The 16,218-nt window shown below is 40.7% G+C and overlaps 1 protein-coding gene across 3 annotated transcripts in view; it reads right to left on the bottom strand.

Annotated features, from left to right (window-relative positions):
- The window catches only part of CWF19L2 (CWF19 like cell cycle control factor 2), an 803,233-nt gene that overhangs the window by 552,180 nt on the left and 234,835 nt on the right, over nt 1–16,218 (bottom strand). For all 3 annotated transcript variants that reach the window (XM_053708563.1, XM_053708564.1, XM_053708565.1), the window contains exon 8: nt 13,294–13,940. In XM_053708563.1, coding sequence (XP_053564538.1) covers nt 13,294–13,940 — 647 coding nt within the window. The remainder of the gene's footprint in view (nt 1–13,293; nt 13,941–16,218) is intronic.

The raw sequence follows: 16,218 nt of genomic DNA, 5'->3' as shown, positions 1-16,218 counted from the left end.
GTTTTCCAATTGAAAGTGCAGAAGGCAGGCTTCAGAAGACTAAACCTGTAACATATCTGTTCCTAACGGGCATACATAGACACTACTAAACAAGAAACTGTAAAACAATGCAATATTGGGGAACATAAGTACTGTGGTTAGCTGTGCCTACTCTTGTAGCTTCTGCAAATGAGGTAGCTGGAGTTTGTCTATTTTTTTTTTGTTAGTAAAACTTGCATCTTTTTGTAATATATTATATAGTCCCTGTCCTGAGGCCAACTAGGGATAGATATTTATTAGGAGTAGGCTTGCAAAGTGTGCAGTATGCACTTTTAGTTTTAGAACTTGACAACAAACTTTATTTACTATGTATAATTAAACATTTTATATCACAATCTCAAGGTGTTTTATGTCCCTTTAACTTGCAGTGTGGGCCAGTATGGCAAGATACCACTAGACACCAGGTTTATTAAATGTAAAGGTTTTTTTAAGGTTTCAATTGTTGTGGAGCAGACCTTATGGGTGGCCACTTGGTCTACCTAAAAGTAACATTTAAATCCCATAATTGGCAAACCTTCCCAACAATAGCTCCTCCATAAAGAAATGAAACCACAAACAATAACATGTTATAAGAAGCAAACAGGAAAAAAAACATAATTTATGTAAGAATTTGCCTGATAAATTCATTTCTTTCATATTGGCAAGAGTCCATGAGCTAGTGACGTATGGGATATACAATCCTACCAGGAGGGGCAAAGTTTCCAAAACCTCAAAATGCCTACAAATACACCCCTCACCACACCCACAATTCAGTTTAAGGAATAGCCAAGAAGTGGGGTGATAAAGAAAGGAGTAAAAAAGCATCAACAAAGGAATTGGAATAATTGTGCTTTATACAAAAAAATCATAACCACCATAAAAAGGGTGAGCCTCATGGACTCTTGCCAATATGAAAGAAATGAATTTATCAGGTAAATTCTTACATAAATGATGTTTTCTTTCATGTAATTGGCAAGAGTCCATGAGCTAGTGACGTATCGGATAGCAAAACCCAAGATGTGGAACTCCACGCAAGGGTCACTAGAAAGGGAGGGATAAAGAAAAAAGACAGCCAATTCCGCTGAAAAAATTAATCCACAACCCAAATCATAAATTTTAATCTTATAATGGAAAAGAAAAAAACTGAAATTATAAGCAGAAGAATCAAACTGAAACAGCTGCCTGAAGAACTTTTCTACCAAAAACTGCTTCAGAAGAAGCAAATACATCAAAATGGTAGAATTTAGTAAATGTACGCAAAGAAGACCACGTTGCTGCTTTGCAAATCTGATCAAATGAAGCTTCATTCTTAAAAGCCCAGGAAGTAAAAACTGACCTAGTAGAATGAGCTGTAATCCTCTGAGGCGGGGATTTACCTGATTCCAAATAAGCGCGATGAATCAAAGCTTTAACCAGGATGCCAAAGAAATGGCAGAAGCCTTCTGACCTTTCCTAGAACCAGAAAAGATAACAGACTAGAAGTCTTCCTGAAAACTTTAGTAGCTTCAACATAATACTTCAAAGCTCTCACCACATCCAAAGAATGTAAAGATCTTTCCAAAGAATTCTTAGGATGGGGACACAAAGAAGGGACAACAATTTCCCTACTAATGTTGTTGGAATTCACAACTTTAGGTAAGAATTTAAATGAAGTCCGCAAAACTGCCTTATCCTGATGAAAAATCAGAAAAGGAGACTCACAAGAAAGAGCAAATAATTCAGAAACTCTTCTAGCAGAAGAGATGGCCAAAAGAAACAACACTTTCCAAGAAAGCAATTTAATGTCCAAAGAATGCATAGGCTCAAACGGAGGAGCCTGTAAAGCAGGGGTGTCAAACTTGCGGCCCGCGGGCCTCATGCGGCCCTCAACCTAATTTTGTGCGGCCCACACCACCTCCATGAAAAATATTAATTATAATATGCTTATTACTTAAAGAGCGAGTGCGCTTACTGTTAGGGATGCACATACATTAAAATATACGTTATTAAAAAGAAAAAGACAGATAAGTGCATAATGATTTCTTTAACACATGCAGTTCATTACTATGGTAGCACTGATTTCCCACATCATTTCTGTCCATTCCTTTCCATCATTTTCTCTTTAACTAAAATCACATACTTTATATATATTTCTATGTATTTATTTTATATTATGTACAACAGGTATGTCTATCACTATTATAAACAGTGGGTCGCACGTGGAGCGTGTGTCTCACCTTCTTAAAAGCATTAGAGCACATTTCCTCAAGCCAGAGTAAGTTAATTAGGAGTTACAGAACACAATCTTTTGAAATGTATACAGTTATAGCAAATGCCACTGCACTGTTTAGCAATGACAAGATATGTAGGTAGTGTGCGGCCCACGTGAGTTGTACATGTATGGAAAATGGCCCGCGACTAAAATGAGTTTGACACCCCTGCTATAAAGCCTTCAAAACCAAATTAAGACTCCAAGGAGGAGAGATTGAATTAATGACAGGCTTGATACAAACCAAAGCCTGTACAAAACAATGAATATCAGGGAGTTTAGCAATTTTTCTGTGGAATAAAACAGAAAGAGCAGAGATTTGTCCTTTCAAGGAACTTGCAGACAAACCCTTATCCAAACCATACTGAAGAAACTGTAAAATTCTAGGAATTCTAAAAGAATGCCAAGAGAATTTATGAGAAGAACACCATGAAATGTAAGTCTTCCAAACTCGATAATAAATCTTTCTAGAAACAGATTTACGAACCTGCAACATAGTATTAATCAATGAGTCAGAGAAACCTCTATGACTAAGCACTAAGCGTTCAATTTCCATACCTTCAAATTTAATGATTTGAGATCCTGATGGAAAAACGGACCTTGAGTTAGAAGGTCTGGCCTTAGTGGAAGTGGCTCCATGATGATCTTGGATATCACTTTTGGAACTAGAACTAGAGGCGGAAAAATATAGGCAGGTTGATAACTCCAGGGAAGTGTCAATGCATCCACTGCTTCCACCTGAGGATCCCTGGACCTAGACAGGTACCTGGGAAGTTTCTTGTTTAGATGAGATGCCATCAGATCTATTTCTGGAAGCCCCCAAATCTGAACAATTTGAAAAAACACATCTGGGTGAAGAGACCACTCTCCCGGATGTAAAGTTTGACGACTGAGATAATCTGCTTCCCAATTGTCTATACCTGGGATATGGACCGCAGAAATTTGACAGGAGCTGGATTCTGCCCAAACAAGTATCCGGGAAACTTCTTTCATAGCCTGAGGACTGTGAGTCCCACCTTGATGATTGACATACGCCACAGTTGTGACATTGTCTGTCTGAAAACAAATAAACGGCTCTCTCTTCAATAGAGGCCAAAACTGAAAAGCTCTGAGAATCGCACAGAGTTTAAAAAAATTGATTGGTATTCTCACCTCTTGAGATTTCGAAACCCCTTGTGCTGTAAGAGATCCCCAGACAGCTAACCAACCTGAAAGACTCGCATCTGTTGTGATCGCAGTCCAGGTTGGACGAACAAAAGAGGCCCCTTGAACTATACGATGGTGATCTAACCACCAAGTCAGAGATAGTCGAACATTGGGATTTAAGGATATTAATTGTGATATCCTTGTATAATCCCTGCACCATTGGTTCAGCATACAAAGCTGAAGAGGTCTCATGTGAAAACGAGCAAAGGGGATCGCGTCCGATGCTGCAGTCATGAGACCTAAAACCTCCATGCACATAGCTACTGAAGGGAATGACTGAGACTGAAGGTTCCGACAGGCTGCAACCAATTTCAGACATCTCTTGTCTGTTAGATACAGAATCTATTTGAAAAACCTAAAAAGGTTACCCTTGTCTGAGGAATCAAAGAACTTTTTGGTAAATTGATCCTCCAAACATGTCTTAAGAAACAACACTAGCTGATTCGTGTGAGATTCTGCAGAACGTAAAGACTGAGCAAGTACCAAGATATCGGCCAAATAATGAAACACTGCAATACCCCGCTCTCTGATTACAGAGAGTAGGGCACCGAGAACCTTTGAAAAGATCCTTGGAGCTGTTGCTAGGCCAACAGGAAGAGCAACAAATTGGTAATGCTTGTCTAGAAAAGAGAATCTCAGGAACTGATAGTGATCTGGATGAATCGGAATATGAAGATATGCATCCTTTAAGTCTATTGTGGACATATAATGCCCTTGCTGAACAAAAGGCAGAATAGTCCTTATAGTCACCATTTTGAATGTTGGTAATCTTACATAACGATTCAAGACTTTAAGATCCAGAACTGGTCTGAATGAATTTTCTTTCTTTGGGACAATGAACAGATTTGAATAAAACCCCAGACCCTGTTCCTGAAAAGGAACTGCCACGATTACCCCAGATAACTCCAGGTCTGAAACACACTTCAGGAAAGCCTGCACTTTCTCTGGGTTCACTGGAATGCGTGATAGAAAGAAACTTCTCACAGGTCTTACTCTGAAACCTATTCTGTACCCCTGAGAGACAATGTTCTGAATCAATTGATTTTGGACTAAATTTATCCAAACATCCTTGAAAAATTTTAATCTGCCCCCTACCAGCTGAGCTACATGCAGACTTGGGGGCTGGTTTAGATCTCTTAAATGGCTTGGATTTATTCCAGATTGATGAAGGCTTCCAATTGGAGACAGATTCCTTAAGGGAAGGACTAGGTTTCTGTTCTTTATTTTGTCGAAAAGGAATGAAAACGGTTAGAAGCTTTAAATTTACCCTTAGATTTTTTTTATCCTGAGGCCAAAAAACTCCCTTCCCCCCAGTGACAGTTGAAATTATAGAATCCAATTGAGAACCAAATAATTTATTACCTTGGAAAGAAAGAGATAGCAATGTCAATTTAGAAGTAATATCAGCATTCCAAGATTTAAGCCATAAAGCTCTTCTAGCTAAAATAGCTAAAAACATATATCTAACATCAATACTGATGATATCAAAAATGGCATCACAAATGAAATTATTAGCATGTTGAATTAATTTAAGAATGCTATACACAATATGATCTGATACTTGTTGCGCTAAAGTTTCCAACCAAAAAGTTGAGACAGCTGCAACATCAGCCAAAGAAATAGCAGGCCTAAGAAGATGGCCTGAACATAAATAAGCTTTCCTTAGATAAGATTCAAGCTTCCTATCTAAAGGATCTTTAAAGGAAGTACTATCTTCCGTAGGAAAAGTAGTACGTTTAGCAAGAGTAGAGATGGCCCCATCAACTTTGGGGATCTTTTCCCAAAACTCCAATCTATCAGTAGGCAAAGGATACTATTTTTTAAACCTTAAAGAAGGAGTAAAAGAAGTACCCAGTCTATTCCATTCCTTAGAAATCATATTAGAAATATCATCAGGAACTGGAAAAACCTCTGGAATAACTACATGAGGTTTATAAACCGGATTTAAACGTTTACTAGTTTTAGTATCTAGAGCAGTGTTTTTCAACCAGTGTGCCGTGGCACACTAGTGTGCCGTGAGAGATCCTCAGGTGTGCCACGGCAGACTGACAACAGTGTGACATATTTTTTAAACTTTGCTTGTTTTTTACTCCCAGTGCAGGGGTAGTTTGTAGGAGGCATGGCATAACAGCACAATACATACAGAATGTGTGTGCTTGTGTGTATGTGTATATATATATATATATATATATATATATATATATATGCTGTATTAGGCTACAATGTGTGATTTTTTTTTAAATTTTGGGATGGTGGTGTGCCACAGGATTTTTTAATGTAAAAAAGTGTGCCACGGCAAAAAAAACAGAATTTATGTTTACCTGATAAATTACTTTCTCCAACGGTGTGTCCGGTCCACGGCGTCATCCTTACTTGTGGGATATTCTCTTCCCCAACAGGAAATGGCAAAGAGCCCAGCAAAGCTGGTCACATGATCCCTCCTAGGCTCCGCCTACCCCAGTCATTCGACCGACGTTAAGGAGGAATATTTGCATAGGAGAAACCATATGATACCGTGGTGACTGTAGTTAAAGAAAATAAATCATCAGACCTGATTAAAAAACCAGGGCGGGCCGTGGACCGGACACACCGTTGGAGAAAGTAATTTATCAGGTAAACATAAATTCTGTTTTCTCCAACATAGGTGTGTCCGGTCCACGGCGTCATCCTTACTTGTGGGAACCAATACCAAAGCTTTAGGACACGGATGAAGGGAGGGAGCAAATCAGGTCACCTAAATGGAAGGCACCACGGCTTGCAAAACCTTTCTCCCAAAAAATAGCCTCAGAAGAAGCAAAAGTATCAAACTTGTAAAAGTGTGCAGTGAAGACCAAGTCGCTGCCCTACATATCTGATCAACAGAAGCCTCGTTCTTGAAGGCCCATGTGGAAGCCACAGCCCTAGTGGAATGAGCTGTGATTCTTTCAGGAGGCTGCCGTCCGGCAGTCTCGTAAGCCAATCTGATGATGCTTTTAATCCAAAAAGAGAGAGAGGTAGAAGTTGCTTTTTGACCTCTCCTGTTACCAGAATAAACAACAAACAAGGAAGATGTTTGTCTAAAATCCTTTGTAGCATCTAAATAGAATTTTAGAGCGCGAACAACATCCAAATTGTGCAACAAACGTTCCTTCTTCGAAACTGGTTTCGGACCCAAAGAAGGCACGACTATCTCCTGGTTAATGTTTTTGTTAGAAACAACTTTTGGAAGAAAAACAGGTTTAGTACGTAAAACCACCTTATCTGCATGGAACACCAGATAAGGAGGAGAACACTGCAGAGCAGATAATTCTGAAACTCTTCTAGCGGAAGAAATTGCAGCCAAAAACAAAACTTTCCAAGATAATAACTTAATATCAACGGAATGTAAGGGTTCAAACGAAACCCCCTGAAGAACTGAAAGAACTAAGTTGAGACTCCAAGGAGGAGTCAAAGGTTTGTAAACAGGCTTGATTCTAACCAGAGCCTGAACAAAGGCTTGAACATCTGGCACAGCTGCCAGCTCTTTGTGAAGTAACACAGACAAGGCAGAAATCTGTCCCTTCAAGGAACTTGCAGATAATCCTTTCTCCAATCCTTCTTGAAGAAAGGATAGAATCCTAGGAATCTTTACCTTGTCCTAAGGGAATCCTTTAGATTCACACCAACAGATATATTTTTTCCATATTTTGTGGTAAATTTTTCTAGTTACAGGCTTTCTGGCCTGAACAAGAGTATCAATAACAGAATCTGAGAACCCTCGCTTTGATAAGATCAAGCGTTCAATCTCCAAGCAGTCAGCTGGAGTAGGACCAGATTCGGATGTTCGAACGGACCTTGAACAAGAAGGTCTCGTCTCAAAGGTAGCTTCCATGGTGAAGCCGATGACATATTCACCAGATCTGCCTACCAAGTCCTGCGTGGTTACGCAGGAGCTATCAAGATCACCTACGCCCTCTCCTGATTGATCCTGGCTACCAGCCTGGGGATGAGAGGAAACGGCGGGAATACATAAGCTAGGTTGAAGGTCCAAGGTGCTACTAGTGCATCTACTAGAGTCGCCTTGGGATCCCTGGATCTGGACCCGTAGCAAGGAACCTTGAAGTTCTGACGAGAGGCCATCAGATCCATGTCTGGAATGCCCCACAGTTGAGTGATTTGGGCAAAGATTTCCGGATGGAGTTCCCACACCCCCGGATGCAATGTCTGACGAATCAGAAAATCCGCTTCCCAAGTTTCCACTCCTGGGATGTGGATTGCAGACAGGTGGCAGGAGCGAGTCTCCGCCCATTGAATGATTTTGGTCACTTCTTCCATCGCCAGGGAACTCCTTGTTCCCCCCTGATGGTTGATGTACGCAACAGTCGTCATGTTGTCTGATTGAAACCGTATGAACTTGGCCCTCGCTAGCTGAGGCCAAGCCTTGAGAGCATTGAATATCGCTCTCAGTTCCAGAATATTTATCGGTAGAAGAGATTCTTCCCGAGACCAAAGACCCTGAGCTTTCAGGGATCCCCAGACCGCGCCCCAGCCCATCAGACTGGCGTCGGTCGTGACAATGACCCACTCTGGTCTGCGGGAGGTCACCCCTAGCGACAGGTTGTCCAGGGACAGCCACCAACGGAGTGAGTCTCTGGTCCTCTGATTTACTTGTATCTTCGGAGACAAGTCTGTATAGTCCCCATTCCACTGACTGAGCATACACAATTGAAATGGTCTTAGATGAATGCGCGCAAAAGGAACTATGTCCATTGCCGCTACCATCAAACCTATCACTTCCATGCACTGTGCTATGGAAGGAAGAGGAACGGAAGGAAGTATCCGACAAGAGTTTAGAAGTATTGTTTTTCTGGTCTCTGTCAGAAAAATCCTCATTTCTAAGGAGTCTATTATTGTTCCCAAGAAGGGAACTCTTGTCGACGGAGATAGAGAACTCTTTTCCACGTTCACTTACCATCCGTGAGATCTGAGAAAGGCCAGGACTATGTCCGTGTGAGCCTTTGCTTGAGGAAGGGACGACGCTTGAATCAGAATGTCGTCCAAGTAAGGTACTACAGCAATGCCCCTTGGTCTTAGCACCGCCAGAAGGGACCCTAGTACCTTTGTGAAAATCCTTGGAACAGTGGCTAATCCGAAAGGAAGCGCCACGAACTGGTAATGCTTGTCCAGGAATGCGAACCTTAGGAACCGATGATGTTCCTTGTGGACAGGAATATGTAGATACGCATCCTTTAAATCCACCGTGGTCAAGAATTGACCTTTCTGGATGGAAGGATTGTTCGAATGGTTTCCATTTTGGACGATGGAACCTTGAGAAACTTGTTTAGGATCTTGAGATCTAAGATTGGTCTGAACGTTCCCTCTTTTTTGGGAACTACGAACAGATTGGAGTAGAACCCCATCCCTCGTTCTTTTAATGGAACAGGATGAATCACTTCCAGAAGATAACCTTGGAAGACTATTTCTAGCGCCCAAGGATCCAGAACATCTCTTGCCCAAGCCTGAGTGAAGAGAGAGAGTCTGCCCCCCACCAAATCCGGTCCCGGATCGGGGGCCCGCATCTCATGCTGTCTTGGGAGCAGTGGCAGGTTTCTTGGCCTGCTTTCCTTTGTTCCAGCCTTGCCTTGGTCTCCAGGCTGGATTGGCTTGAGAAGTATTACCCTCCTGCTTAGAGGACGTAGCACTTGGGGCTGGTCCGTTTCTGCGAAAGGGACGAAAATTAGGTTTATTTTTGGCCTTGAAAGACCTATTCTGAGGAAGGGCGTGGCCCTTGCCCCCAGTGATATCAAAGATAAACTCTTTCAAGTCAGGGCCAAACAGTGTTTTCCCCTTGAAAGGAATGTCAAACAATTTGTTCTTGGAAGACGCATCCGCTGACCAAGATTTTAACCAAAGCGCTCTGCGCGCCACAATAGCAAACCCAGAATTTTTCGCCGCTAACCTAGCCAATTGCAAGGTGGCGTCTAGGGTGAAAGAATTAGCCAATTTAAGAGCACGAATTCTGTCCATAATCTCCTCATAAGAAGAAGAATTACTAATAATCGCCTTTTCTAGCTCATCGCACCAGAAACACGCGGCTGTAGTGACAGGGACAATGCATGCAATTGGTTGTAGAAGGTAACCTTGCTGAACAAACATCTTTTTTAGCAAACCTTCTAATTTTTTATCCATAGGATCTTGGAAAGCACAACTATCTTCTATGGGTATAGTGGTGCGCTTGTTTAGAGTAGAAACCGCCCCCTCGACCTTGGGGACTGTCTGCCATAAGTCCTTTCTGGGGTCGACTATAGGAAACAATTTTTTAAATATGGGGGGAGGTACGAAAGGTACACCGGGCCTATCCCATTCTTTATTAACAATGTACGCCACCCGCTTGAGTATAGGAAAAGCTTCGGGGGGCCCGCCTCTAGGAACTTGTCCATTTTACATAGTGTTTCTGGAATGACCAGATAATCACAATCATCCAAATTGGATAACACCTCCTTAAGCAGAGCGCGGAGATGTTCCAACTTAAATTTAAAAGTAATCACATCAGGTTCAGCTTGTTGAGAAATTTTACCTGAATCTGAAATTTCTCCCTCAGACAAAACCTCCCTGGCCCCCTCAGACTGGTGTAGGGGCCCTTCAGAAACAATATCATCAGCGGCCTCATGCTCTTCAGTATTTTCTAAAACAGAGCAGTCGCGCTTTCGCTGACAAGTGGGCATATTGGCTAAAATGTTTTTGATAGAATTATCCATTACAGCCGTTAATTGTTGCATAGTAAGGAGTATTGGCGCGCTAGATGTACTAGGGGCCTCCTGTATGGGCAAAACTGGTGTAGACGAAGGAGGGGATGATGCAGTACCATGCTTACTCCCCTCACTTGAGGAATCATCTTGGGCATCATTTTTACTAAATTTATTATGACATAAATCACATCTATGTAAATGAGAAGGAACCTTGGCTTCCCCACAGTCAGAACACAATCTATCTGGTAGTTCAGACATGTTAAACAGGCATAAACTTGATAACAAAGCACAAAAAACGTTTTAAAATAAAACCGTTACTGTCACTTTAAATTTTAAACTGAACACACTTTATTACTGCAATTGCGAAAAAGTATGAAGGAATTGTTCAAAATTCACCAAAATTTCACCACAGTATCTTAAAGCCTTAAAAGTATTGCACACCAAATTTGGAAGCTTTAACCCTTAAAATAACGGAACCGGAGCCGTTTTTATATTTAACCCCTTTACAGTCCCTGGAATCTGCTTTGCTGAGACCCAACCAAGCCCAAAGGGGAATACGATACCAAATAATGCCTTCAGAAAGACTTTTCTATGTATCAGAGCTCCACACACATGCAGCTGCATGTCATGCTGTTCTCAAAAACAAGTGCGCCATACCGGCGCGAAAATGAGGCTCTGACTATGATTAGGGAAAGCCCCAATAGAATAAAGTGTCTAAAACAGTGCCTGCCGATATTATTTTACAAAAAATACCCAGATTAAATGATTCCTCAAGGCTAAATATGTGTAAATATGATCGATTTAGCCCAGAAAATGTCTACAGTCTTAATAAGCCCTTGTGAAGCCCTTATTTACTGTGTGAATAAAAATGGCTTACCGGATCCCATAGGGAAAATGACAGCTTCCAGCATTACATCGTCTTGTTAGAATGTGTCATACCTCAAGCAGCAAAAGACTGCTCACTGTTCCCCCAACTGAAGTTAATTCCTCTCAACAGTCCTGTGTGGAACAGCCATGGATTTTAGTAACGGTTGCTAAAATCATTTTCCTCATACAAACAGAAATCTTCATCTCTTTTCTGTTTCAGAGTAAATAGTACATACCAGCACTATTTTAAAATAACAAACTCTTGATTGAATAATAAAAACTACAGTTAAACACTAAAAAACTCTAAGCCATCTCCGTGGAGATGTTGCCTGTACAACGGCAAAGAGAATGACTGGGGTAGGCGGAGCCTAGGAGGGATCATGTGACCAGCTTTGCTGGGCTCTTTGCCATTTCCTGTTGGGGAAGAGAATATCCCACAAGTAAGGATGACGCCGTGGACCGGACACACCTATGTTGGAGAAAAGGTTAAAAATCACTGATCTAGAGGACTAGTCTCCTCCATATCTAATGCAATCAACACTTCTTTTAATAAAGAACAAACATACTCCATTTTAAATAAATAAGAGGATTTGTCAGTGGCAATATCTGAGGCAGGATCTTCTGAATCAGACAGATCCTCATCAGAGATAGATAAATCAGTATGTTGTCGGTCATTAGAAAATTCATCAACTCTATAAGATTTTTAAAAGACCTTTTAAGTTTATTAGAAGGCGGACTGGCAGACAAAGCCTTCTGAATGGAATCAGAAATAAATTCTCTTAAATTTACAGGAATATCCTGAGCATTAGATGTTGATGGACCAGCAACATGTAATGAACTACTACTAATGGAAATATTCTCTGCATGTAAAAGTTTATCATGACAACTATTACAAACCACAGCTGGAGGAACAGTTACCACAAGTTTACAACAAATTCACGTAGCTTTGGTAGAACCAATATCAGGCAGCAGGATTCCAGTAGTAGATTCTGAGACAGGATCAGATTCAGACATCTTGCAGTATGTAAAAGAAAAAAACAACATATAAAGCAAAATTATCAATTTCCTTATATGACAGTTTCAGGAATGGGAAAAAATGCAAACAGAATAGGCCTCTGACATAGAAAAAAAGACCAGAGGCAAAAGGAATGAGGTTTTAAATAATGAAAAAATGTTTGGCGCCAAGTATGACGCACCACAAACACAAATATTTTTTGGAGCCAAAAACGTCCAGAACGAAACTCGAGCGTCAGATGACGCAACTTTGTGAAAAGACTCGGCGCCAACTAAGATGCTGGAAATTACGAATTTGTGTCAACAAACGTAATTTTCATGCCAAAAAAGTCTCACGCCAAGAATGACGCAATAAATTATAGCATTTTGCGCTCTCGCAAGACTAATACAGCCCGCAATAAAGAAAGAGTCAATTTGAAAACCTTGGGTAAGAAAAAAAATAAATTATTTTTTTTAAACATTTCCCAGATATGAAACTGACAGTCTGCAAAAAGGAAATATACTGATAAACCTGAATCATGGCAAATATAAGTACAAACATATATTTAGAACTTTATATATTAAGTGCCAAACCATAGCTGAGAGTGTCTTAAGTAAATGAGACATACTTACCAAGAGACACCCATCCACATATAGCAGATAGCCAAACCAGTACTGAAACGAAAATAAGTAGAGGTAATGGTATATAAGAGTATATCGTCGATCTAAAAAGGGAGGTAGGAGATGAATCTCTACGACAGATAACAGAGAACCTATGAAATAGATTCCCGTTAGGAAGACCAATGTATTCAATAGGTGATACTTCCTTCACATCCCTCTGACATTCACTGTACTCTGAGAAGAACCGGGCTTCAACATGCTGAGAAGCGCATATCAACGTAGAAATCTAGCACAAACTTACTTCACCACCTCCATAGGAGGCAAAGTTTGTAAAACTGAATTGTGGGTGTGGTGAGGGGTGTATTTGTAGTCCTTTTGAGGTTTGGGAAACTTTGCCCCTCCTGGTAGGATTGTATATCCCATACGTCACTAGCTCATGGACTCTTGTCAATTACACAAAGAAAAATTCCTTTAACACGTCTCCTGGTAATGGGTCCAGTATAACCTTGTCTATAGTATTTTTAATTATCGCTTCTACAATCTGCAATACATTTACAGACAGAGGTATCTACAGAGATAACTGAGCGGCAAGATGCTTCATTAACTTTAGCTAATCTAAAAAAATAGACTTACCTTGGTGATAACTGCTTCCCTACTTGACGTGACAGCTCGTGACTAGAGGAATTATCTGAACATTTTTCATCTGATTCTGTTTTTATATTGATTGGTTCATCTTCAGCTTTTGATTGGTGGATTTCTACCCCACATTCGTCCATTGCTTTCTTCCTCCATGAAGCGTCAGTTTTAACACTGGTATGTGTTTGAGAACTGTATTTTAAAGGAGCTTGTTGGAAAGTATTTGCTTTTGATCTAGAAACAGAGGATCCATCATCATCAGTAGGTTTCAAAAACTTAGTCTTTTGCTTGAATGATGAACTTTTATCTTGACTTTGCTTGCGACTATCACTATCTCCAGAAGGTCTTGCAGTGTAACTCCTATATTCAGAAGATGTACTGCTTGTGTTAGATATTCTTTCTCCTTCTCTAGGTTTACTTGCTTTTATTTCTTGGTCTTCAGTGTTGTCTAATTTTTTATGCCTGGCATAATCCGTATAACGATCTCTGGTTCTTTCATCGAATGGTCGGTTTGCAGTTCTTGATTCACTTTCAGAATATTTTGATTTTCTCCATTTCTCTCTCCTATCATCAAACTTGATATTACAATGCAGGGCTGCTATTTTTTCTGCTTCCTCCATTTTCTTTTGAAAAATTTCCATTGACTAAGTTGATAAAAAAATAAGAACAATTATTTAAAAAAAATACATGTTAAAGATAGTAAAGCAATTTAGTATGCTACAGAATATTCTAAAAGAGGAGCAAAACAAAGTATCTCAAATCCGGTCCTCCAATACCTCTAAAAGGCTTGATTTTCTAAGTATTTTTCTTCTTAGCCTGTTTATTGACTCAGTCATGGTGAATTATTCACCTTCCCTTAGGTGAAAAAATCCTTTAAAACGGATTACCATCTCCATTCCTCAGGTACCATGTCACTTGGCGGCAAATAGGTATATTTTCAAAGACTGAGCTATTAAAGGGATAGGAAAGTCAAAATTAAACTTGTATGATTCAGATAGAGCATGTAATTTTAAGGCACTTTTAACCCCTTAACGACACGAGTCGTACAGGGTACGTCGCACACAACCTGGTCTTTAAAGACCAGCGACGTACCCTGTACGACTTTGGGGATTAAAGCGGCTGGAAGCGATCCTGATCGCTTCCAGCCGCTTTACGGTTATTGCAGTGATGCCTCGATATCGAGGCATCCTGCAATAACCTTTTTCCCCCATCCGATGCAGAGAGAGCCACTCTGTGGCCCTCTCTGCACCGGCATCGATGGCCGCAATCGTTGGTGGGTGGGAGCTGACCGTGGGAGGCGGGTGGGCGGCCATCGGTGACAAATTGAAGAGAGAGGGGGGCGGGATCGGGGGCGGGGTTGTTGGGCGCGCGCATGGGAGCGCGCGCGTGCACGGGGGCCGGTGGGTGGGCGCGTGCACGGGGAGGGAGCGGGTGGGAACCGCTACACTACAGCAAATTAATTATATAAAACTGGCAGTAAGGGGGGATACAATCCCCAACAAAAATAAATATAAGGGATCTGGGAGCGGGTGGGGGATTTGTCTGTGGGGGGGGAAGCTACACTACAGAAAAAATGGATTTTTTTTTTTAAAAAAACAAAAAAAAAACATTTGTATTTGCAAACAGGGTACTGGCAGACAGCTGCCAGTACCCAAGATGGCTCCCAGTAAGGTAGAGGTGGAGGGTTAGAGAGCTGTTTGGGGGGGGATCAGGGAGGTTGGGGGCTAAGGGGGGATCCTACACAGCTGCATATGTAAATATGCTTTACAATTTTTTTTTAAATTTTAAATATACCTTTTATTTTAGTACTGGCAGACTTTCTGCCAGTACTTAAGATGGCGGGGACAATTGTGGGATGGGGGAGGGAAGAGAGCTATTTGGGAGGGATCCTGGGGTGTGATGTGTCAGGTGGGAGGCTGATCTCTACGCTAAAGCTAAAATTAACCCTGCAAGCTCCCTACAAATGACCTAATTAACCCCTGCACTGCTGGGCATAATACACGTGTGGTGCGCAGCGGCATTTAGCGGCCTTATAATTACCAAAAAGCAACGCCAAAGCCATATATGTCTGCTATTTCTGAACAAAGGGGATCCCAGAGAAGCATTTACAATCATTTATGCCATACTTGCAAAAGTTGTTTGTAAATAATTTCAGTGAGAAACCTAAAATTGTGAAAAATTTTACGTTTTTTTTAATTTGATCGCATTTAGCGGTGAAATGGTAGCATGAAATATACCAAGATGGGCCTAGATCAATACTTGGGGTTGTCTACTACACTACACTAAAGCTAAAATTAACCCTAGATGCTCCCTACATGCTCCCTAATTAACCCCTTCACTGCTGGGCATAATACACGTGTGATGCGCAGTGGCATTTAGCGGCCTTCTAATTACCAAAAAGCAACGCCAAAGTCCTATATTTCTGCTATTTTTGAACAAAGGGGATCCCAGAGAAGCATTTACAACCATTTATGCCATAATTGCACAAGTTGTTTGTAAATAATTTCAGTGAGAAACCTAAAGTTTGTGAAAATATTTGGGAAAAAGTGAACAATTTTTTTTATTTGATTGCATTTGGTGGTGAAATGGTGGCATGAAATATACCAAAATGGACCTAGATCAATACTTTGGGATGTCTTCTAAAAAAAAATATATACTTGTCAAGAGTTAATCAGGGATTCCTGACAGATATCAGTGTCCCAATGTAACTAGCGCTAATTTTGAAAAAAAATGGTTTGGAAATAGCAAAGTGCTACTTGTATTTATGGCCCTATAGTTTACAAAAAAAGCAAAGAACATGTAAACATTGGGTATTTCTAAACTCAGGACAAAATTTAGAAACTATTTAGCATGGGTGTTTTTTGGTGGTTGTAGATGTGTAACAGATTGTGGGGGTCAAAGTTAGAAAAAGTGTGTTTTTTT

This window comes from Bombina bombina, chromosome 3, assembly GCF_027579735.1.
Source record: "Bombina bombina isolate aBomBom1 chromosome 3, aBomBom1.pri, whole genome shotgun sequence".
Lineage (NCBI taxonomy): Eukaryota > Metazoa > Chordata > Amphibia > Anura > Bombinatoridae > Bombina > Bombina bombina.
The sequence above is the reverse complement of the archived record's forward strand: the minus strand, read 5'-3'. Positions and strand labels throughout refer to the sequence as shown.